The 25126-nt window shown below is 42.0% G+C and overlaps 1 protein-coding gene across 1 annotated transcript; it reads left to right on the top strand.

Moving 5' to 3' along the window:
• The first annotated feature begins 1389 nt into the window (after nucleotides 1–1389).
• On the top strand, nucleotides 1390–14278 carry LOC110529617 (scavenger receptor class A member 3). The gene is made up of 8 exons (XM_021611973.3): nucleotides 1390–1581; nucleotides 1717–1826; nucleotides 6084–6119; nucleotides 6404–6448; nucleotides 6999–7118; nucleotides 10246–10326; nucleotides 10796–11839; nucleotides 12902–14278. The coding sequence occupies exons 2-8, from the start codon at nucleotides 1820–1822 to the stop codon at nucleotides 13345–13347; spliced, it is 1779 nt and encodes a 592-aa protein (XP_021467648.1). The 5' UTR covers nucleotides 1390–1581; nucleotides 1717–1819; the 3' UTR covers nucleotides 13348–14278.
• Nucleotides 14279–25126: the final 10848 nt, after the last annotated feature.

Here is a 25126-nt window from a genome sequence, read left to right as displayed (position 1 = left end):
TTGTGCTTATGCTATTGAACGAAAAACACGTCCGTGGTCTTTAATCATGCAACTGTCTCTGTCGCTCTCGCACGCTTTCTCTTTCTGAAATCTCCCTCCGCTCATGTTCTAAAGATGGAGCTTTATCAAATCGAGCTGGAATCCATTTCTTAAGAAACAAATTGCTTTCAGAAACTTTTCCAAACTAAGGATTGTTTGAGCATCTTGCAATGCTTATCCATCCATTGATTTACTGGCTGGTAATGATTCCCATCCAAGGTCACAACATTTTGTACAGTCACTGCATATTGAAAAACATCAGTAGAGCAGAATAAGACTAAAACAATCACAAAAATATGTTGAGAATGGACCAAAGTGGACAAAAGCAATGAAAGGGTTTCTGTTGGAACGTATAGATGGACTCCATTAGAGCAACTAGATAATTGACTCTGTATGGGCCCTGAGGTACCAGGAGAGAAGGAGCCAACTAAAAGGTTCAATTAGAGGAGAGAGAAAAATGAGCTCATTTAGCTAGAGTAATAATCTTAAAATTGTTCAGTGATGGGATAACTTCCTCCTGCCCTGTCCAGATCCTCTCTGTACTTCCTCAGTCATCCGTGTCTTGGTGACTGTTGATGTGACTACTGCCCATATGGTTCACAGAGAAGCATCTGCTCTTCCTCTGGTCTGGTGCAAGAGTTCATCCTGCTAACATTATAGCATCATGACATCATTGTTGGGAATAATTGATACAATAGTTGGCATTGCATGACCCATGGCTAATAATGCACCCATATGGAGGGTAATTAGGTGGTATTTGTCATTAATTAGGAAGCTGCATACTGAGAAACTATTCCATTTAAATTCCAATATAATATGCAATGTCCCTGCACAATGATCAAAGAGGACTGTTGGTGATTTAATTTTAGCAAATGTACTTTCCTCCCTCATAATCAGGATAAAAGGTAAGGGTTTGTATTCGATGTAAGTAAGTAAGGCTGGGTTGAAAATCCAATGTGACGTTATAAGTCTACTGACAGATCATCTCACTCCATGACAAATTGAGGGATACATTGTATCATAAGTAAATTAAGCTGATGTTTATCTTCTAAAGTGGTCTATAACCATTCAACGACATGGTTTCTGAAATGACTTGAGGTTTGCCTCTTTTCTTCTGGACATGAATTACCCCTGACATGTCAGACATGGAGAAAAGTATTTCATTTTAAACAGCGGAGGGAGGCCATAGGGAGTAAAGGTGCCCATTCCTCCATGTTAAAACATTTGTTAGCAATTAGCTTGAGCTGCAGAATGGACTTTCTGTGCACCCTCCTCCCCTGCCTCTTCTTCCCCTCTCACAGTCCCCCTGTCCATCTCTCTCCCTCCCTCTCTCCGTCCCTCCCTCTCTCCTAGTCATGTTTCCCCAAGCTGCAGATGGTTACTGTCCAAGGTATTAGTTTCTTCTAGCTCTGACGGAGAGAGGCAGGAGGAGCAGCTGCTTTTAAGCAGACTAACTGTAGCATGTAGCCGAGTAGTCTCCATGCACTAATAGAGCTAGACTGTTTTATGTATGTGAGCTGCAGTTCAAGTGAGAAGTTGCTGGTAAGAGAGAGAGCCCATGCCTGAAGAATTCCTACTCTAGTTGTTTAGAGAAACGTCTGGCTGGAAATATAGCACTTGTAAATTAACAAGTAAGTTCTATGGATGACTGACACTGTTCTTCCGATACTTGTCCAGGAGGAGACTTTTTCTGCAGAGAAGAGAGACTAGGACAGTCAGAGGCTGTTGTCCGGGCAACAACTTCTTCACATCCTCACCAAAGCTGCCTTGAAGAATCACCATGAAAGGTAGTGGCTTTTGATTATTCTCTGTTGATGCTGTATTAGACTTCAGACTACTGCCTGCTGTGGAGCAATATAATATATTATGTAGGAGACTTGAAAGTGCACCAGTTGCACACAAATATGCAGACAGCTTGCTTTTAAGACCAGTACCTCAGGATCCAGTGAGAATGATGTGGAACATCCACCCTTTTCAAAAGCTCTCCATTTTCAGCAGCCACACATTTGCTTTTGGGCTTCTTTTAAAGATCTTATTGGAGCCCTATTGAAAGGATAACATGTGAATACTAACTTTTGTCAACAATGCATGAAATAAGACTCTTAAGGAGCTTTGAAGAGGCTGAGAAATCTGAGGAGTCCTCTTGGAGAATTGGGGAGTAGCGACATGGCTTTAGCTTTGAAGGTCTTATTAAGTGTTGAGGTATTTACAGGGGAACACACAGGTAGGAGGTCTCCTCTTGTCTTGTTAGGAGCGTGCTCCATTAGAGCTCAAAACATGCAGTCTGACACATTCCTAATTTAAAACAGGAAGGAGGCACCTCTGTAGTGGAAGCAGCAGGTGTGTGGTTGGCTCATATAGTACAGTAAAGTAGAAAGACTGGAGACACAGACTGCCATACAAGTATATGAATAGGACTGTTTAACACAGCACCTCTAATCTGGAAAGACAAATGTATTCCTTCGACATAGACATTCAGTCAGAATTATTTGGCACATGACAATGAAAGGTTGTTATTATAGAAAACTACTGTGATTGCAAGAGAGAAGTTCATTAGACTACAGAACAAGACCCTTGTTAGTATTACTAGTCTGTTTCTATCATGAGATGTCCAAAGCGTTTTCCTGGAGAAAACGAGGGCATGTTTATAGTATAATTTGAATTCTAGTCAACTCTCTCACTCCAGTACAGATGAACCACAGTAAAGGGGGGTGTTTGTGATCATTTCTCCATAACTTGGAGCAAGACCATTTGGATCAACACATTCCAGGCATTTCATTGCTTTGAAAGGAACCACGCATTCCCTTGTAAGTTCATCTAGCTGGCTAGTTGGATGTCAACAGTGGCTTGTGAAGACACTTGCCTTTATTAGTTGAGGCCCCTTTGGTTCTGGAGCCCCATCTCGTGTCTCTTGGGTTTAGGGTTTTAGGTATTCATGTTAAAAGCTTTAAGTGAACTCCATTCAAGGGGACATTTCAACCAGTCCACTATAGAATTTGTTTTCAGTCTTGGCATTTGTTCATGTGGAGGATGGATTGCCCATTGCCTCTGTTAAAAGACAGGACAACATAACCTTTTGAGCCAAAGCTTGTACTCAATAGTCAAACTAATCTGGATTTTCCCTGCGCCACATCTAAATGTGTGTGGAATCCAAGCTCTGGGTTACATATTCTAGGTTGATATGAGGAGATTGCTGTAAGTGTAGAGTTCAAAAATCCACTGCCGAATGTAAACCTAAGAAGGAACACAGTAAGGTAACCACAAGCATTGACAAATCCTGAGGTTTGTAGACTTGCAGGGAATTGACTGGTGTCATGTTCTTGCTCAGTGTGGCCTAAAGTTCACAACAACAATGAGCGTGGGAGGACAGACTGAAAGACCAATGACCTTCTCTTTGTTCACTGTGTATTTTACATGCACATTGGTGATGATTCAATATGCAGAACAACTGCACTGGGAATAGAAACATTGGGCAATGTCATGCTGATGGAGGTGTCAGGTTAGACTATAGCCTATAATACAGTCATAGCATCATTAGATATGGGTCAGCCAACTAAGTGGCTGTCCTATTGTGGAAACAGAACCCACTTTACTGACTCCAGTTCCTCTCCCTAGGGTGTCATCATTTGACCATCTTTAGGCAGTCAACATTGGCCTTGCCTTATCAGCAGTTCTGTATGGACCTCTCTTCCAGACCCTTTCTTAGGTTACAGTGTTAAATCATTTGACTATTTAGCCTAACATGTGACAACTCGATTATTAGCCAGCTTGTCAAACTTACCCTCCCACCTACTACGTGGGTATTCATGTGCATGCGGTTACAAATAATCAACTATATTTTGAGAAGCACCGAAGAGGACTACAGTATGTCACGCAGTCACTGCCTCTAATGTTCTTGCCGAGGTGTTTTGACAGAGCTCAACATGTGGGTGGCTACGTACTGTAAGACATCTGGCCGTGAGACAAATGAACCCTATTGCTTCCTCCTTCTTAGAGTCAAAACGATTGCCTAAGAACTGAAACATTCTGAATGTTTTCCATCTCTAATCCTCTCCATACAGCGCTGTGTCAATTTCTCACCGCTTACAAGTTTGTCGGCTGTTGAAATTCAATTGTCTCCATAGTTGTAGCTGAGGCATGCTTGAAGTATTGGGATGATTATTTAAACCTAATAAAGATTATTTTCATTACTTTCAGTTCATGAGAGGTTTTAACACACTACCACAGTTCAAGAACTATAGCACAGAACCTGAGAGGTATATTTGGCAAGTACTACAGTGGACAGAGGGTTGGTTACATGGTCACTGCTTTATATACAGTATACACTGTTAAAACAGAGAACATATAATCAAATACACATTCCAAATGATATATTTTGAAAAACTAATGATAGGTAGGGGTGATTATATTTTCAGTGGAGTAAGCTTGATGTTTATGCACATTCAACGTGGCTACTTGGGTTCTTAGCTTAGCATTGCAAGAATGACCGACCTTAGTAAGAAGATCTGATGGACATACCTGCTGGAGACACTATTCAGAAATGTCCCTCCCCCAGCATATATGTTATTGTATTACAACGTTTTTGGAGAGGACACTCCATTCATGATGATTTTTCCTCCAAATGCACCTGTGCTCATATTTGCAATGGAACGCTGGCTCTACATACACGTAAAACCCACCACATTTAAATAACTTTCAACGCTTTCCATTCTAATGACCACTGACCAATAGTGCCCTCAACTGCGTGCCTGATTCTATCTTAAAAACACGTCTGGTGATTATGCTGGTGAAGTGCTTCCGTGGCCTCGCAGGCAGGCAGTGGTCTGCTCTCCTTTGTGTAGGTTGGAGACCTAGAGTTCCTGATTGACTTGAGGGTCATGTTTTCCAACGACGGTAATGCGGGGCTTTAGACAGGGAGGGCAGGACGGCCAAATCCTTTCCTCCGTTGGCAGAGCCGGGAGAGCAGTGGAGGCCCAGGTTAAGCTTAGAGCCATCTGTATGGCTGAAAGGGAAATGTGAAGTCTGAGGCCTGCAGCAGGCAGCTGGGCCCATTCCAGACCCATTCTCGCTCTCTTTCACTGGTCCGCACATCTCAGCATTTCAGACTCAGCCTCTTCATCTGGCCTGACTTCAGCTGCTCTAGCAGGCAGCACACATAAACACCCTCACCTCAGAGTTCACTGCATTCCTCTCACACTGCACGCAAAGCACAGCACAGCACAGCAGAGATGAAATCTCCAGAGCTGGAAAAATACAGCATCATCAGCTGAATTTAATATTAAGGGGAAAAGACAGTGACGAAAAACACTGAACAGAGACTCAACTGAGTGATGTTCTTTACTTTTGGGGCTCTTGTACCTCAGTAAGAGAGCTGTGGACTCTAATGGTATGAGCAATTTTAGGCTACAAACCTCAGTAATCCTTCAGATGATCATTAATCAATTGAAGGTCCAGTGTACAGGTATGCACTGTGGTACAGCAAATGAGATACAGTAACGTTATAGCTCTATTATGTCAGCATTACCAGTTCATTTGGGCACAGCAAGAAGCCATTTAAACCCAAATTCAATCCAGATTCAGGTCTTGGCTTGACACTTCTCTTTGGCATCAGTCTGCTGTGTCCCACTGGCCCCTCTACCACATTGAAGTGGAAATGGGTGACGCCACTACATCCAGCCCAGCTAGCAACACACACAATCAGCCTCACTCTGGTGTATCATATTGTGCTGCTATTGGGGCCCTTTATCTGACAGCTCCTACATACTTACCTGACAAAAACAATCTCTTTTTCAATTCGCATAATTATGTTTCTATAAGATGGCAGCCAAGTATGATCTCACACTCATATTGAGCCCCGAGTTGAATGTTTTGTGTCTTGGATGGTAGAGGTGGCTGCGAGGGCGTATTCAATTTCGCCTCGTATTTAGCCATTTTTGAGCACTGTAATAAAATGTGTGACTTGTTCCCCCAAGAAAGCTTCAAGTTATAGACTATTGACCTTAATCTGTGAACATGCATTTCAAGTCTCTCCATCTGTTTTCCAGAAAGCTATTCCGGATACGAGAACCAGCTCTTTAAAGGTGAGGATAAACATGCATGTCAGTTTCCTGAACTATCCTCTAGTCCTGGGCCAGAATGGTGTGACAAATCTGTTTGTTGATATCCTGGCTTTGGAAAATCTAGTAGGCCTACTGTACTATTGCATGTCTGTATGGTGGAAGTAGTTGGATTACGGAGAGGGTTAAGGAGCCCAGTAGGAAGCTGTGTTTAAGTAAAAAGTGAATGAATGCTGGCATGAGCTGAGGTGTGTGATGGTATCAGGCATTTCCATAACAGTGACTCATTTGTCTTCTCTGCTTGTCAGAGGAGGATCTTACTGGGGAGGAAGAAGAGATGCCTTCCTTTAGAGGTGAGAAACATGGCCCAAATTCTACCACACACAGACATTTTATTGCTATGCATTTTTGTTTATGTGCCTTGTTATGTGGCTAGGCAAGCAAGACTTATTTGGGGCAATCGAGATGGCACTCTCTTTTTATGGAGTGGTTTTGAGTATTGTTTTGATGTTAGTCGTAAGTCTACGACAAAGTCCCCTAACAACAGAAACACTTTGAACAATAACGGCAGAATATCCATCTAGGGCGTATTGTGTGCACATTGGGCTATGTGTGTACCTTGTTTGTGTTTGTGTAAAGATCTGCGTGTGTCTTCATACAGTACACTTGTGATCACTGCTTTGTTTATATGCGTGCATTGTACATCTGTTTCAGATATCCCTCCTTAGTCCTTCTCCACACAACTTCAGCAGCTCTGCTGACCAAAACCAGACGCTAGTTCAGTAATTAGTAATGCACAATCCACACAGTGTCAGGGTTAAGACAGGTATTTCCCTTCCTCTCTGCCCTCTAACCAGCTGATGTTATGTAAGAGAGACTAGAGCCCCATGCTTCTGATTGCAGGAAGAACCAGAGGTGGCTGTGTGAAATGCCAGAAGACATATTCTCTGCAGCTGGCCGTCAAAGTGCTCTACGGTTTTTTTGTCTTCCTGATCATAGCAGTGGCAGTGCTGGCATCACTAGGTGAGTAACTATGATATTACACCACCGTTCCAGTACAGTGGTTATGCTCTTGGTTATCCTCCATGCCAGGGACATTTATGAGTCTGTTAATAGCTTGTATTGTACAAATGTGAATAGTTATTGTTTTCCACGTTGTGTTTTTTATAGGATTATGATTGCAAGGCCACTAGGATACAGGAAAATGTGTATTCATGTTTTTGATCCCTGGAATAATGTGTCCGTAATAGTAGTTGAATTGAATCACACCGAGAGAACTTGGAAAAGCCTCCCTGATTCCTGCCCCTTTGGGCTGTTGGGCCCACTTTTACACCACCGACTTTGGTTGGGTTTGCTATATATACTGAACAAAAATATAAATGCAACATGCAACAATTTCAAAGATTTTTCTGAATTCATATAAGGAAATCAATCAATTTAAATAAATGTATTAGGCCCTAATCTATGGATTTTATATGACTGGGAATACAGATATGCATCTGTTGGTCACAGATACCTTAAAAAAAAACATAGGGGTGTGGATCAGAAAACCAGTCAGTATCTGGTCACCATTTGACTCATGCAGCGCGACACATCTCCTTCGCATAGAGTTGATCAGGCTGTTGATTGTGGCCTGTGGAATGCTGTCCCTCTCCTCTTCAATGGCTGTGCGAAATTGCTGAATATTGGCGGGAACTGGAACACACTGTCGATCCAGAGTATCTCAAACATGCTCAATGGGTGACATGTCAGGCCATGGAAGAACTGGGCCATTTTCAACTTCCAGGAATTGTGTACAGATCCTTGCAACATGGTGCCGTGCATTATCATGCTGAAACATGAGGTGATGGCGGCAGATGAATGGCCCGACAATGAGCCTCAGGATCTCGTTACGGTATCTCTGTGCATTCAAATTGCCATCGATAAAATGAAATTGTGTTCGTTATCTGTAGCTTATGCCTGCCTGCCCATACCATAACCCCACCGCCACCATGGGGAACTCTGTTCACAACATTGGCATCAGCAAACCACTCACCCACCAGTACAGTTGAAACCGGGATTCATCCGTGAAGGGCACACTTCTCCAGCGTGCCATTGAAGGTGAGCATTTGCCAAATGAAGTCGGTTATGATGCCAAACTGCAGTCAGGTCAAGACCCTAGTGAGGATGACGAGCACGCAGATGAGCTTCCCTAAGACGGTTTCTGATAGTTTCTGCAGAAATACTTTGGTTGTGCAAACCAACAGTTTCATCAGCTGTCCGGGTGGCTGGTCATAGACGATACCGGAGGTGAAGAAGCTGGATATGGAGGTACTGGGCTGGCATGGTTACACGTGGTCTGCGGTTGTGAAGCCGGTTGGACATGATGCCAAATACTCTAAAACAACATTGGAGGCGGCTTATGGTAGAGAAATTAACATTAAATTCTCCAGCCACAGCTCTGGTGGATATTCCTGCAGTCAGCATGCCAATTGCACACTGACTCATCTGTGGCATTGTGTTGTGTGACAACATTTTAGAGTGGCCTTTTATTGTCTCCAGCACAAAGTGCACTTGTGTAATGATCATGCCGTTTAATCAGCTTCTTGATATGCCACACATGTCAGGAGGATGGATTATCTTGGCAAAGGAGAAGTGCTCACTAACAGGGATTTAAACAAATTTGTGCACGTAATTTGAGAGAAATAAGCTTTCTGTGCATATTTTTGGGATCTTTTATTTCAGCCCATGAAACACGGGACCAACACTTTACATGTTGTATATACATTTTTGTTCAGTATAATAACTAAGGCTAATAAAGCTGTATTAAATCCAGATTGTTGAATTAGCCATTTAAGGCCGGGACGTGGAGTTCCTGCAGGTATTATGTGTGCATCACTTCAAGCTCCACATCATCCGGCATTCCTCCACAATCAGAATCTGTTCTCTTTAGTCATGCTTGACTTAACAATGTGCTCCATGTTGTACACTAACAGCTGAGAGGGAGATTTGGTTCAAGCCTTGAGGGGTTTTTCTTTAAAATATAAGGGCCATTTAATTTCCAACAAGGATCGAATGAACACACAACTTCAATCTGATTTGCCATTTCTTACCTGTCTGACAACGTTTTAAGTGCTTACAGATGTTACTTGCATTTAGGCAAAAATATTATTGAGATTCAAAACGCTACATCTCTTTTTCACAGCAGCCCAGAGCTCCCTTAGGGCTCTTGTGTAATTCCAAGAGCACTGATACAGAGGGCTGGGATTCCAACACCACCGTGGCACCGTATTTTATTGGCTGGAGCAGGGTCTGCTTGAGTTCATGTCAACGCAGAGCACAGCAATACTGAGGCAAAACAAAACAAGAACAAAGCACTGTAAACTTTAATTGTGAAATGTCCAAAATTGTGTTTGGTTAAAACTCCCCAAACATTGAGCGAGAACAAAAACATGGACCTATAAATGTAGAAATGTCCTTATCATGCAGCACATCTGTTTTGCATTGTTCAGAGTCCCCAAGAATTTGTGTTATATAACAACAAAAAACTCACAGTAGAACCTAACCAACCTCTCTCTAACTAGCAGACATGATTATAATAAGAAGTTCAAGTCCACCAGTACACCAGGAGAATGCCAATTACTGTTAAGAGGCTGTGTAAAATCAACGTCCCTGAGACCTAATGCACTATAACAGGTGGTATGTAGAGGACATATGGAATCGCTTGTGAGCAAAAACAGACGATGACACAACTGTTATTAAGAGTCAAGAGTCAAGGATTAGGAAATTATATGCAACAAGGAGTCCTTAAAAGTGTGCCTTAAGCACGGTTGTTGTTCTTCTGGGAAATATAGTTGACTGGGAAGTAACCTGCTGTACAAACCATTTCCATTATTTGTTCTGTACTTTGTAATGGAAACAAACTGTGTTGTTGTTATTGTAAAACAAGGTTCAGGACGGCATCTTAATTCCATTCAATGATGTGTATTGCTGAGTGCTGGCATGTTTCGGAGCAAGGTTCTTTATCAATGGAGTGGTGTTGTCACTCTAACTTCATTTTGGTCTTAGTCTTAACACATGTATTAAGTCTGTATCAATACCTACATAGAGAGGAACCTCCATTCTCATTATTCTGAAAGTCTAATTTACATAATGATCTTTGTCTTATCAGTATTTAGGAAGGTCGACAACTTATCAGAAGAGGAATCCTTTTATCATAAGAAGATTACTAAGGTCCAGCAAAGTATACAAGGTGAGAGAGCGTTATTAATCATGTGACAACATGTGCTGTGCAAGCAGCGCCTCCCAATGTGGCTGCTGCCAGAAAAGTCAAGAAGTAAACAATGACTAATAGAGCATACTGGACATTTCTGCAGATTTCCAAAATATGTATTTTGCCAAAAGAGTTGTCTCTGTTTAAAATATGTCACCCATTGAGTGTAACTGTATGGGTGATTGAGTATGAAGTCTGAGCAAATAAGGATCTGCTCTTCAAGCTTAATGGCCTGCCTCTTGTGCTGTGTCAACTCCCCGAAGAGACAGAGCTCAGGATATGACTTCAACAATGACCTACTACAGCTGCCTCCATTGGCCCATCATTTATGGAAGCACTGCAGCTTCCGTGTACTTCAGTCGACTAGAATTGACACATAGCTAACTCTGATCTTGGCTAAGTTATCAATGAACTGATCATCATAACATTGTTATCGCTTCTTACCCAGATCTCAGCACTACCAGAAACTGCTCTGACTGCTTCGACATGGCCCACTTCAGCGAGGAGATCAGTAGGCTGAAGAGGGAGTTTGAGGATCTCCAGAAAATGATCCTGGGACAGGAGCAGGTCCTGGATCAGGCCTCCCAGACCCAGCAGACCCTGAAGGCAGCCAGAAGCAGGATGACCCGAGACATGCAGAACTACTCTGTGTCCATCAGGCTCATCAACCAGTCCCTGGAGCGTTACTTAGACCAGGTGGACGGTTGGAAGGCGGTCATCACCGAGACGGACGAGAGCATGAAGACTCTGTCTCAGGATCAGTATGACCTCAAGGCCACGGTGAATCAGGTCAATACCACGGTGGCCCTCAACTCCTTGTGGATGGACGCCCTGCAGAGGAAGACCAATGAGGAGACATTGGTCCTGCAGAAGATGACGGTGGACTGGCAGAACTACAGCCGGGTGTTGAGCGGTCTGAAGTCCAACTCAAGCACCACCACTCAGACGGTGAGGAGCATCCAGAGTGGGATCTCGGCCACGCACCAGAGGATCAGCATGAGCTCGGAGATGGTGCACGACCTCACCCTGCAGGTGATGAACCTGCAGATGCAGCTGGACAATGTCACCTCCTTCATGGACGAGCACGAGGAGAACATGCACGACCTCCAATACCACTCCAAGTACTACCAGAACCGGACGGGCGAGAGGTTCATCACCCTGGATGCTCGCATGGACTCCATCGAGATGGAGATCGACACCATCTCATCCAGCATCAACGCCACGGTGAGCCACGTGCAGAGCATGTACAAGTACATCAACATCGAGAGCACGTCATGCCAGACGCGGATGGGTAGCCACACGGAGGACCTGCAGAACCTGAACAACACGGTGCTGCTACTGATGCACCTGGCTGTCACCCTGAGGCAGCAGTACATGCTGCTGAGCGTCCGTCTAGATGTGGACGCCAGGAACCTGTCCATGGTCATGGAGGAGATGAAGCTAGTGGACACGCACCACACCCAGCTCATCCAGAACTTCACCATTCTCAAAGGTACAGCCGAGATGTTTTTGATGTCATTGCCAAATGCACTTTTGTTAAAACATGTCAAAAGTGTTCCACAGAGATGCTGGCCCATGTTGACTCAAATGCTTCCCACAGTTGTGTCAAGTTGGCTGGATGTCCTTTGGGTGGTGGACTGTTTACTGTGAAAAACCAGCAGCATTGCAGTTCTTGACACAAACTGGTGGTCCTGGCACCTGCTACCATACCCCGTTCAAAGGCACTTACATTTTTTTGTCTTGCCCATTCACCATCTGAATGGCACACACACAATCCATGTCTAAAGAAGTATTTTTAAGCCTTGAGACAATTAAACCTGTCTCCTTCCCTTCATCTACACTGATTGAAGTGGATTATATTTATTTTTACAAATTGTAGAAAAATACAATTGACGACAAGACAACCATAACAACTGAGGACAATGTTCATTTTTTTATTATATTTTTATTTGATTTTTAACTAGAAAAGCAATTGTACTTTCAAGGATAAATTGGTGTCAACATTTTTTTTTAACGGTTTGGTTGTTAGAGATTTAGAATTTTACGTTTTGAACATGAATTTTTTGCCTATTAGAAGTATTGTGTTGTTAATTGGAGGATTATAGACATTGAGGTCACCAAAGATGATAAGCTAAGGGTTAATATATAGTTTGATGGAGTGATGGGAAAGCCAGCCTTGACACTGTAGCTAAAATAAGCTCACTGTCGGACAGTACCAATACAAATGCATTATGTCTTCCTCTTCATGACAGAGTCTGCATTTAGAGTTATGATCAATACCCAATACTCTTTGTTGACAGAATTGTATAGAACATCTTTAACTGAAAGGCTCTTGAGTATGTACTGTATCTATTGATGTTTTGTATGTGAGACCTGCTTTCATGGTTTTTGGTTGTCAAAGATACTGTATCTTTCCAATATGTTTGAAATTTGTATGGCATTGCAGATAGGTTATGGAAATTCTAAGTACATTTCAGATGTTATCTTTTTTGTATGCATTTTGTATCCTAACTGCTGTCACCTGTGCTCACTAACACTACTCTTCTCTTTACAGGCGCACCGGGCCCACCTGGTCCAAAGGGGAACAGAGGGGAAGGAGGAGGCAAAGGTCCAGTTGGCCTGACAGGAAATAAAGGAGACAAGGGCCCAGCAGGGAACCGTGGTCCTCTGGGAGAGAAGGGCCCTATCGGGCCTAAAGGAGCTCAGGGGGAGCCAGGACCAACAGGGGCCAGAGGCGGAGTGGGTGTCAAAGGGGTGAAGGGTTCTCTGGGTCAACCAGGTCCACGTGGCGAGAGAGGCGAGAAGGGAGACATGGGTACTATTGGTAAGGATGGAATACCAGGTCCCAAAGGGCCACTGGGAATACAGGGCCAAGCAGGGCTCCCAGGGATCCACGGGCTGCCTGGCCCAAGAGGAAAGCCCGGGCCTGTTGGTCCACACGGGCCTCCCGGAATTCCTGGCCAACCAGATCTGCCAGCTTTCCCAGACACGGTGTCTTGAGGGGCCTCTGGTGTCTGATCACAACAAGGACAGGACGAGCCTCCATTGGACGTGGGGAAGTACTGACAGCCTGGCAAAGGGATGGAGGATGATTGAAGAGGATGGAATGAATGGAGCATGGAAGAGTTCACTCTCAAGCGTTCCCCTTCATGTTACTCCATTCTTTTCCTTGGACACTCAATGGACACACCATTGAGCAGATACACACAGCCCATGTTCAGGTATAAAGGAGACATTGATAACAAGATAACAAAAAGACTTGAGTTTAAAAAGATGCATTGCAAGTTGTCAGTATCATATACAGCTGAATGTATGTTTGAAGGAACCACAGCACTACCCTGGGGGCTTCATAAAGATCTAGGTTTACAATGCCATGCACTTTCATGAGGGTAGTTAAATAACAATAGATTTTTACACTAATTTGTGAAACATTAACACGTAAAATTCTATTCAATGGCACTTTTGGTTTTATAAAGTGTAGAAACTACAGTCATTTGTTATGTGTTTGCTTTTGTATCTTTTATGTTTCGGAGCAGGTTCTCTGAACACTGACTGAAGTTGAGATGATTCAACAGGTCATAGAGTGTAATGGTAAGGGATGAATGAAATTGCTGAAGAACCAAAGGTGTCTGCCTGGGTACACAATTATGGATGTATTGTATGTTAGTCAGTAATTGAACATTTCCTAAATGACTTAAAAGGTACGGTTTTGAAATATAGATATTTTTACAAGATGTATTTTTGGTTTTATGCCAACAATTTGCCATGTTACATTGAAGTGTTTTCAGATTTTCTAGTGTAGGTAATATACATCATTTTTGTTGTTTCCATTCATATTCATCTCCGCACATAATCATAAGCTGTGTGATGATCTGTGTATTTTAATAGCAAATACAAAACATTAAAAAAGTTCAAATGATAAGAGACGCTATTTTTGTATACTTGTGTCATTCTTATAGATGTTGAATAAATGCTACCGTTCTACTTCACCAAAGTGTATTGACATCATGCAAGTTCTGCTATTCTTCAACATATTTGAACTTTAAAAGGTTCATGTAAACCTATTTTGAACTATCAATCTATGTGTGGTAGAAGGCTCTGATGTAGCTGCCAGGAGAGTCAATAAGGGTTCTAGTCAGTCCAAGATGTTTGGGCTATATTCCGCACAGAATATTAGCTGTGGATATTATGGCTTCAAATGACGTGCTGGTAACATGTAGTCTCCATCGGTGGAAAGTACTTAAGTCAAAAAAAATCTTTAAAGTACTACTTAAGTAGTTTTTTGGGGGTATCTGTACTTCATTATTTATATTTTTGATTACTTTTACTTTAACTCCAATACATTCCTAAAGAAAATATGTTATTTTTACTCCATACATTTTCCCTGACACCCAAAAGTACTAGTTACATTTCAAATATGCTCAGGCAGGACAGCAATATGGTCCAATTCACACACCTATCAATCAATATAACATGTTGTTATAACATGTTGTTATCCCTACTGCCTCTGGTCTGGCAGACTCACTAAATACAAATAATGCGTTTGTAAATCAGGTCTGAGTGTTGGAGTGTGCCCCTGTCTGTCCATAAAGAAAAATAAAGAAAATGGTGCTGTCTGGTTTGCATAAAGGAACAATATTTTGGTATATGTTTTCATTAGTCCCCTGTTGATACAGTCCCAACATGCTTTGTATGTCAGCAGTTTGTTGACATGCAACACATTTTGGCCTTGTATCAACAATGGACTAATGAAAAAAATACAAAAATGTGTTTTTTGAGTGGATTTCCCTTTAATATTAAGTATTGAGTACTTTTTCCACCACTGCACTTAAGTACATTTAAAACCAGATACTTTTACACTTTTACTCAAGTAGTGTTTTACTAGCTGACTTTCTCTTTTACTTGAGTAGTTTTCTAATTCCCTCACTGCCAGTCTGTCTTCTCTGAAACATGCAAGGTCTCGTGAGATCTAAGGGACGTGAACTTTAACAAAAACGTCGCCTAAAATCCACCAAAAATCCCATATTTTTGTGGTTATACGGATTTGCAATGTGTAGAGGGATTCCACCACTTTAGCTTTTCGCCTCATCAATATTACAGTGGGAAACAGATTGTAAAATGAAGAAGCTTTAAAACCTGATGACAATATGAAAAGACTGCAGCGTTTAAATTTGAGAAGGTGTGTCTGATTTCAATGGCTGGCTGTGTAAAAGACTCTGTGTTAAAATGGCACATGTGGTGTGCAAGCTGCCACAAGATATATGACCTCCAGCAGCTTTTCAAAACCATTACCACATGTACAACCATAAATCAGTCACAGTGTGTAGGGAAAGATTTTGGCTTGATGCGTCTTTAAAAATTGCATATTTGGGCAGAAACAGTTTTATCGACAGTCAATGTGGAGCCAGCATTATGCTCAGTCACACAGATGCTGTCTCTGATTACCATGTTTGTGCCCTCCTCAACTGGTCATGGATCTTATCATTGCAGTTTGACAAAAAAACATTGTGAGTGCTGCAATAACTAACCGCTACCGTAAATAAAGCACATTAAAGCAAACATACACTGGAACGTTTAATGACACTTTTTAATTATATTGTTACTTTCAGTGTATACTCCAATGACATAGTTGAAGTCAGAAGTTTACATACACCTTAGCCAAATACATTTAAACTCAGTTTTTCACAATTCCTGACATTTAATCCTAGTAAAAATTCCCTGTCTTAGGTCAGTTAGGATCACCACTTTATTTTAAGAATGTGAAATGTCAAAATAATAGTAGAGATAATGATTTATTTCAGCTTTCATTTCTTTCATAACATTCCCAGTGGGTCAAAAGTTTACATACACTCAATTAGTATTTGGTAGTATTGCCTTTAAATTGTTTAACTTGGGTCAAACGCTTCGGGTAGCCTTCAACAAGATTCCCACAATAAGTTGGGTGAATTTTGGCCCATTCCTCCTGACAGAGCTGGTGTAACTGAGTCAGGTTTATAGGCCTCCTTGCTCGCACACGCTTTTTCAGTTCTGCCCACGCATTTCTATTGGATTGAGGTCAGGGCTTTGTGATGGCATCTCCAATACCTTGACTTTGTTGTCCTTAAGCCATTTTGCCACAACTTTGGAAGTATGCTTGGGGTCATTGTCCATTTGGAAGACCCATTTGCGACCAAGCTTTATTAACTGATGTCTTGAGATGTTGCTTCAATATATCCCCATAATTTCCTTCCCTCATGATGCCATCTATTCTGTGACGTGAACCAGTCCCTCCTGCAGCAAAGCACCCCCACAACATGATGCTGCCACCCCTGTACTTCACGGTTGGGACGGGGCCATGTACCGTCAAATCTTGGGTGAGAACCTCCTTCCCTCAGCCAGGGCATTGAAAATGGGTCGTGGATGGGTATTCCAGCATGACAATGACCCAAAACACATGGCCAAGGCAACAAAGAAGTGGCTCAAGAAGAAGCACATTAAGGTCCTGGAGTGGCCTAGCCAGTCTCCAGACCTTAATCCCATAGAAAATCTGTGGAGGGAGCGGAAGGTTCCAGTTGCGAAACGTCAGCCTCCAATGACTTGGAGAAGATCTTCAAAGAGGTGTGGGACAAAATCCCTCCTGAGATGTGTGCAAACCTGGTGGCCAACTACAAGAAACGTCTGACCTCTGGGATTGCCAACAAGGGTTTTGCCACCAAGTACTAAATAATGTATTGCAGAGGGGTCATATACTTATTTCCGTCATTAAAATGCAAATAAATGTATAGAATTTTTGACATGCGTTTTTCTGGATTTTTTTGTTGTTATTCTGTCTCTCACTGTTCAAATAAACCTACCATTAAAATGATAGACTGATCATTTCTTTGACAGTGGGCAAACATACAAAATCAGCAGGGGATCAAATACTTTTTTCCCTCACTGTAGGCCTTGAAATACATCCACAGGTACACCTCCAATTGACTCAAATGATGTCAATTAACCTATCAGAAGCTTCTAAAGCCATGACATCATTTTCTGGAATTTTCCAAGCTGTTTAAAGGCACAGTCAACTTAGTGTATGTAAACTTCTGACCCACTGGAATTGTGATACAGTGAAATTAATCTGTCTGTAAACAATTGTTGGAAAAATGACTTGTGTCATGCACAAAGTAGATGTCCTAACCGACTTGCCAAAACTATAGTTTGTTAACAAGACATTTGTGGAGTGGTTGAAAAACGAGTTTTAATGACTCCAACCTAAGTGTATGTAAACGTCCGACTTCAACTGTATAACAACATTTTAATGCGAAGCACGGTAAACTATGAGGTCTGCAGAGAGTAATTGCTCCATATAATATTTATTGTATTGGCGCCAGGCGTATTGTTGGGGTCACAGTTGCTGTCTGTTGCTGACACACTCATTTCACAGGCCCATCTGTAGCATCTAAGACACGTCTATACAACTGAACCCCCAGATACACTCCGCTCTTCACCAATACACTTTCCATGAATAGCCCAAAATATATGAGGGCAGATTATTTGCCCGGGGTCAACATGTCATTTGAGCACCATTTCACTGGTTTCAGTTTCCCTTGTACTGAAAGAGTTGAACAATAACTGCTATTTGGCCCCACATAATGTGCATAACAAATTATGAAAAATGTGATGTCATCTCATTAAAGAGATCCTACACTTATTTCCACGAGCCACCTCAATTACCATAATCTATTGCATTATTTTTCACCAAACTGCAAGACTGCATTCACTAATGAGTAACGACTATGAGTGAAACTTGTTTTTGGTTGCCTTGGTCTCGTTATGTGGCCGCTGCTAGCTGGGAAAACAGACCTGGGGATTGTTTGGCCTCTTTATGAGCTAATGGCTGTCCTTTACCCTTGGTGTCTGCTGACTGCGTGGTGGAAAAAAAGGCCCTCTGTCTGGGTGTCTACAGCTGGCAGACAGGCCTTTAGCTTACAGCAGCTTACAGCAGGTCCATGCCACCACCACCACACCATGTCACGCTGCTGGCCTGGCTTGGCTGACAACCGGACTGGACCGCCCCTCCAACCCCTGACAGACAGACACATAACGCTCCATGGATACAATTACCAGCCATGAAAAACAGTAACTTCACATGGAGGTAAAAGTAAAAGTCCACTATAAAAGTCAGTGAGAAGGACTAGTACGAGCGATGGAAAGTTACATAATGTGTACATCTGTAGGTATGAGCGTGGAGCTCCTGTGACATACCACAGCCAAGTGTTGGTCTGAGCTGTCAGCTGCCGGGTGATTGTTGACAAGAGTAAAAGTCCTGGATTTTAAGACAGCCATATTGGAATATCATCATCATGCCATTGCCTACTAGCTAGCTTTAGGCTGACATAGTATACTATTGTGCTGGCAGGATGTTTTTGGTTGTGAAAATGCACATTACACTATCAGTTGCCAAGTGTCAATAGATGGCTTTATAAGATTTCTGTCTTTTCTGAAAAACACTATCTTATCATCAGTCTGGAATAACAGCTGCGTGTAACACAAGGATACAGATAAGGTGACCCTTTTCTCACAAGGAGACAGATATGGTGACCATTTCTCACAAGGAGACATATGGTGACCATTTCTCATGCAATATTTTACAGCATATCAGAGTCCCTTCTTACACTGTGTGGGCCCTACAATACATGTGTGAGAGAAAGAGGAAAATATTGCCATGACGGGGGTACACAGGATAATCCATTTCTATTAAAGGTCCAATGCAGCCGTTTTTATCTCAATATCAAATCATTTCTGAGTAACAATTTAGTACCTGGGCCTCCCGGGTGGTGCAGTGGTTAAGGGCGCTGTACTGCAGCGCCAGCTTTGCCATCACAGTCCCTGGGTTCACGCCCAGGCTCTGTCGTAACCGGCCGCGACCGGGAGGTCCGTGGGGCAACGCACAATTGGCCTAGCGTTGTCTGGGTTAGGGAGGGATTGATCGGTAGGGATCTCCTTGTCTCATCGCGCACCAGCGACTCCTGTGGAGGGCCGGGTGCAGTGCGCGCTAGCCAAGGTTGCCAGGTACACGGTGTAGCCTCCAACACATTGGTGCGGCTGGCTTCCGGGTTGGATGTGTACGGCTGGTTGGGTTGTGTATCGGAGGACGCATGACATTCAACCTTCGTCTCTCCCGAGCCCGTACGGGAGTTGTAGCAATGAGACAAGATAGTAGCTACTACAACAATTGGATACCACGAAATTGGAGAGAAAAAGGGGTAAAATAAAAAATAAAATAAACAATTTAGTACCTGACTGAGATTGTTTTTAATTAAAATGGTAAAAAGAAACAAAAATAGCTTCTAAGAAATGAGCAATTTCTCAAGCAAGAATTTAGCTAGGACTGTCTGAGTAGGGAGAGAAAAACTGAAAACTATCTGTTATTAGCAGTCAGGTTTGGAACTATCTTTATTATTGGCCCATTAACTACTTTAGCATGATGTCACCACTCAGGCCAAAACTCAATCCCACTGAAATTACAGGCAGTCTTTTCAAACAGCCCTTACACTAAAATGGCAATAGAATAATTTTCACAATTTCACAGTATTATTCCAACCTCAGCGTGGAAATAAACACTACATGACCAAAAGTATGTGGACACCTGCTTGTCAAACATCTCATTCCAAAATCAAGGGCATTAATATGGAGTAAGTCCTCAATTTGCTGCTATAACAGCCTACACTCTTCAGGGAAGGCTTTCCACTAGATGTTGGAACATTGCTGCGGGCACTTGCTTCCATTCAGCCACAATACCATTAGTGAGGTCAAAAGCACTGATGTTGGGCGACTAGGCCTGGCTCGCAGTCTGCGTTCCAATTCATCCCAAAGGTGTTCGATGGGGATGAGGTCAGGGCTCTGTGCAGGCCAGTCAAGTTCTTCCACACCGATCTTGACAAACCATTTCTGTATGGACCTCTTTTTGTGAACGGGCACTATGCATTGGGGATGGTAGCGTTCTCCTGGCATCTGCTGAACCCAGATTTGTACGTTGGACTGCCAGATAGTGAAGTGTGATTCATCACTCCAGAGAAAGCGTTTCCACTGCTCCAGAGTCCTATGGCGGCGAGCTTTACACCACTCCAGCCGATGCTTGGCATTGCACATGGTGATCTTCGGCTTGTGTGCGGCTGCTCGGCCATGGAAACCTATTTCATGAAGCTCCGGACTAACAGTTATTGCCCATGTTTGTCTATGGAGATTGCATGGCTGTGTCCTCGATTTTATACACCTGTCAGCAAGGGGTGTGGCCGAAATAGCCAAATCCACTAATTTGAAGGGGTGTCCACATACTTTTGTATATATAGTGTTTATAAAATACAGGAACATCTCATTTGTGACTGCACTGGGCCTTTAAGTTCTCCAATTTCTTTAATAAAGATTATTGCTGTTGAATGAAAAGAAATTACTTCTTTCTAATTCTCAGTTCAAACACAAAAACTGAAAAGTAAGAGGGCGTTGTGCTTTTGCTCTGGTGAAAAACACAATGCTTGCCAGAATAAACTGCACCAGATGTTCAGTCAGGAAGCAGAGCCAAGTTTTTTCTCTCCAGGTGGAATACATTTCACACATGTATTTTCTCACTCCTGTGCATAGTACAGCAGCTGTCTCTGCAAAGGTAAAAGTTCTTTCCTCCTATTTAAGTTTTCCAAATGCCATTGACAACCCGGTTGCAACAGGGGTAGCATGACATGGTACTTGACTACCTGAGAAGTGGATTTAATGACTGCCGAAAGTTACATGCTAATTATTTTCTCCTTTAACACACTCCAATGGATCACTGTTTACCAGAGAGCAGGCTGAAATAGGGGAAGCGACACCTGCAGTCACTCTTGCCAATCCAAGTCACAATGGCAACTTTACAAGCTTGCAATAACGTGACCATTAAATATTTGACAATGGGTTATTGTCTATCTGAAATGTGCCTTCTACCAATAATAACTTTCATTCACACAGTCTGACAGAAGACAAATGTCTGTTTTGGACACTGACAAAAACACATCAGATTATATCAATGCTGACTGATATGTCTCACAGAATAACCTTTGAATTTATCAAGGATCAGGCATGGTATATTTCACTATGTCAACACAATGTGTGTCAGATACTTGGATCCACCTCGCTTCTTCTCTCTTACATCACACATTCTCACCTGCTGCTATTATTAGTGAGATACGTACGTTGATTATTTTCACAAGTCTTGTGTCATAGAGACTCCAGGGATTGATCCCTACCATAATGTCATATCCAGTCTGGCCATTGAGGGAGGTGACAGAAACATCAGGAGACACTACCTTACCTGGAATCTGACATCATCAATGGAACCCATTACAGGTGCAGCTGTTTAAATAGACTGTTCTGAGACCTGCGTTATTAAAGCTGATCAAACAGTGGTCGAGTCAACGCTTTTAGAAAGTCTGTACATAAGACATGACAGAGATTGAGAACGGCATCATTCTACTGTATGCTGGTGATTTTTTGTAAGAGCAATGGGACTCCTATTGTAGTCTATAATACATGGTTTAGATGTTCTCACTGGAAGTATTGAGAACATAGCACAATCCTAATGGTTCCTCTACCTCCTCTTCTAGCTCTGTGGGTCAAAGGTCCCTTCAGTCCAATGGTATTTCAGAGTAGGACATTTCATCTTGTGTGGCAGGATATTTCACCTTGTGTACTCAGAGACCTACCCTGTTTGAGTGACATTTACACTCCAGCTAAGCTTAAATTTTATGACCCCTTTAGCTGACTGAAACCACACATGTAGAGGACTGTGACCGTTCTGAACTTGAGCATTTCACAAGGGTCGACCCTCATTACAGTATCCAATGCTATTTCTTAAAGCTGTAGGAAAAGCTACGGCTGCAGAATGTCCTCAGAGGTTCTAAATGTGCTCTGACGGTCTTGTTATTTAGACATAAACCGTCTTGTTATTTCAATCTGTAATGAAATATATAAATGGAGAACTAAATTAAAGTATTATCTATTTGTTTGCGTTTCATGACAGAGAGAACAATATAGGTCTCTAATGATTAAAACCATATTTTTGGAGAGAAATAAGCATTGCATCACTCTATGCAAATCCCTAGTGCCAAATTGGAATATTGAAGCAACGTCCCAAAAATACAACAAGGAAAAACAAAGAAGTCAGCGTATGTATAGCACTGCCAAAGACTGGAAATGGTTCATTCTTATGTGCTCTGACCGTCTTGTTATTTCAATCTGTAATAAAATATATAAATGGAGAACTAAATGAAAGTATTATCTATCTCTCCAAACATATGGTTTTAATCATTAGATACCTATATTGTTCTCTCTGTCATGAAAACAAACAAATAGATAATACTTTCATTTAGTTCTCCATTTATATATTTTATTACAGATTGAAATAACAAGACGCAGAGTGCATAGTGTTTCAATGCTTATTTTAATTAAGTCTAATAAACAATGTGTCAAACATTATTATTATCACTATGTAATTGGGTACTTGAGAGCAATGACACTGTAAAATAAATATTTGATTTCATTTGGAATGACTTTTCTTATTTTACCAAGCTGCAGGAAAATAGTCCTGTAATTTCATGCTCTGAAAGCCGATATGTTTTGTTTACGTTGTTATGATCTGTGAACAAGGGCACCCACTTATCCTCAACAAGAAACTCTAACATTCAATTTGACCAAATAGCTCAATCTCGTAGTGAATGAACCTATTTTCATTGTAATTTTGCAGTGACATGTTTTCGTCTAAACAGGTTGTCCAAAAGTGGTCTCTAATTTTCCGCTTAGGTTTGGACCCACATGGCTTACATTTGCTCTACACTCTGGGAGACATCTTGGAAGGGTCTTTCTTTGGTCAGGTCATATTGCTAACCATACTCCACAGTTCAGCTACAAAACATTGACTTTGGACCACTCTATTCTTACCCCTTCTTAAACGTTATGGTTTCCAAGTGCCCTTCCTTTCAATAACAAATGTAGAAACATATGCATCAAAAGTCATGATAATTTAATATTCCCAGTTATTAAATACCATTATAAATGACAAATTAAAGAATTGTTTATTCCTGTATTGAGAACTTGCAAGTGTTTTCACTAAAAGACGCTCCAAGTTACTGTCAATTACTTGTCCTCCAAGATTTTTTTTTTTTAAGTCTTCCAAAAGTTGAGATACAATAAAACCACAAAAATATAGTGCGCCTCAAATAAGACCTTTCTCAAAATGGAGCTTTTTTGTTAGATGTTATAGGTAGATGCTGTTGGTTTACTTGATAAGGATTTAGCGGACTAAAAGTCAGACATTAATTTGCATACCTCAACCCTATTACTCCCCTCCTGTCAGGAGAGGCATGCATTCCCTACTGTTTTCCACTGGTTTGATTATTCATATTCTCACGGTCTGGATTGTGGACGATGCAACCAGAGGATTATTTCTGAAAGGTATGCACACCCTGAGCCAGGTCAAAGACATAAATCCCATCACCAAACAAAATCATATTCCACTGATAACTCCACAATAGAAGGGTGGGCAATGGAGAGTGAGACATGCAACCATACTATGCATTCCAGTCTAAACATGTAGTATATTTTGAAACAATATCAATCAAGTATCATGTGAGGACAGTTCAAGTTAAACAAAGAATGATTCACATTTTCCCCCTGCTCTTAAAATGGTCCTGAATCCACAAAAACCGCCCAGTGTTCATGGGAGGAGTGCTCTGTAAATTGCTTCTTCATTTCCTTGTCTTAAGAATAACAATGTCTCTCCAGCATGCAGACCTTACAAAGTCCAGCTAGACTTTAGAAATGAGTCCCTGCTTTACAGTGAAGCAGTGGCACCTTGATTCAATATGGCAACTCAATCAAAGGGGGATGTTAGCAATTACATACGTTAAAAAAAACCTGTAGGTTACGTAACAAGAATAAGTCAATTGGATGAACATACCACCACCACCACCACCACCACCACAGGCAGTGGTTATCTGATGCTAGATAGCAATTAGTAATTTGTTAATATCTGCTTGTGTTTGTGCCGTTCCTGATCCTAGACATTGGGCTGGTAGATGTTCACTACTGTGCACACTACAACTGTGGGAACACTAATCCAAGAGGCCTCCTCCTCACAGCAATTTAGGAAGAATGGAAGTGTTGGATAGAGCTTCGGGGTCTGGGCCTCTCCCGCCTCCTCCCAGGCGTTTTCTGCTGAGTTCATCATCTGTGGTTGCCTGTTTGGAGCCCATGGGGAGGGGAGGGCCATGACTGGCAAGGCGGGCTAACGCCACCCAGATGGAGCCACAGCAGCGCGGGGAAGGGGGTCAGGATCTGTTAAGACAGCTGTGTGTTTCTCTGTACTATTATGGGTGGTGGTAACGTCATGTTATTATTATTATTGTAAAGGTTGAACATTGTGAATACACCCAAAGCTCATACGAGCCAGACAATCAGGAGAGACAAAGCGAGGAATGACTGAGCACTCAAGATTCCACTATAAAGTTGTTGCAAAACTTGAGAGACGGCCTGACTGCAAAACAAAGGTCTCAAAACAACTTCACACGGATGTTTATATGTACTCCAGTGGAGGCCGATTTCCCTGCATGCACTTCCTTCCCTGAGTATACCAAACATTAGGAACACCCTCCTAATAATAATAATAATAAAACAAATTTCACTTTGACTTTATGGGGTATTGAATGTAGGCCAAAATGTGGAAAAAGTTAAGGGCTATGAATACTTTCCGAAGGCACTGTGCTTTCACTCTAGTGGTAGCATGAGACAG

This window comes from Oncorhynchus mykiss, chromosome 8, assembly GCF_057628025.1.
Source record: "Oncorhynchus mykiss isolate SJ-2025 chromosome 8, ASM5762802v1, whole genome shotgun sequence".
In the NCBI taxonomy this organism is placed as follows: Eukaryota; Metazoa; Chordata; class Actinopteri; order Salmoniformes; family Salmonidae; genus Oncorhynchus; species Oncorhynchus mykiss.
This window is presented reverse-complemented; position numbering and strand designations above follow the sequence as displayed.

Coding starts and splice junctions, on each gene's coding strand:
- LOC110529617 (XM_021611973.3), top strand. Junction 7,119..10,245: donor GGCAGTGCTGGCATCACTAG/GTGAGTAACTAT, acceptor TTGTCTTATCAG/TATTTAGGAAGGTCGACAAC. Junction 11,840..12,901: donor GAACTTCACCATTCTCAAAG/GTACAGCCGAGA, acceptor TTCTCTTTACAG/GCGCACCGGGCCCACCTGGT.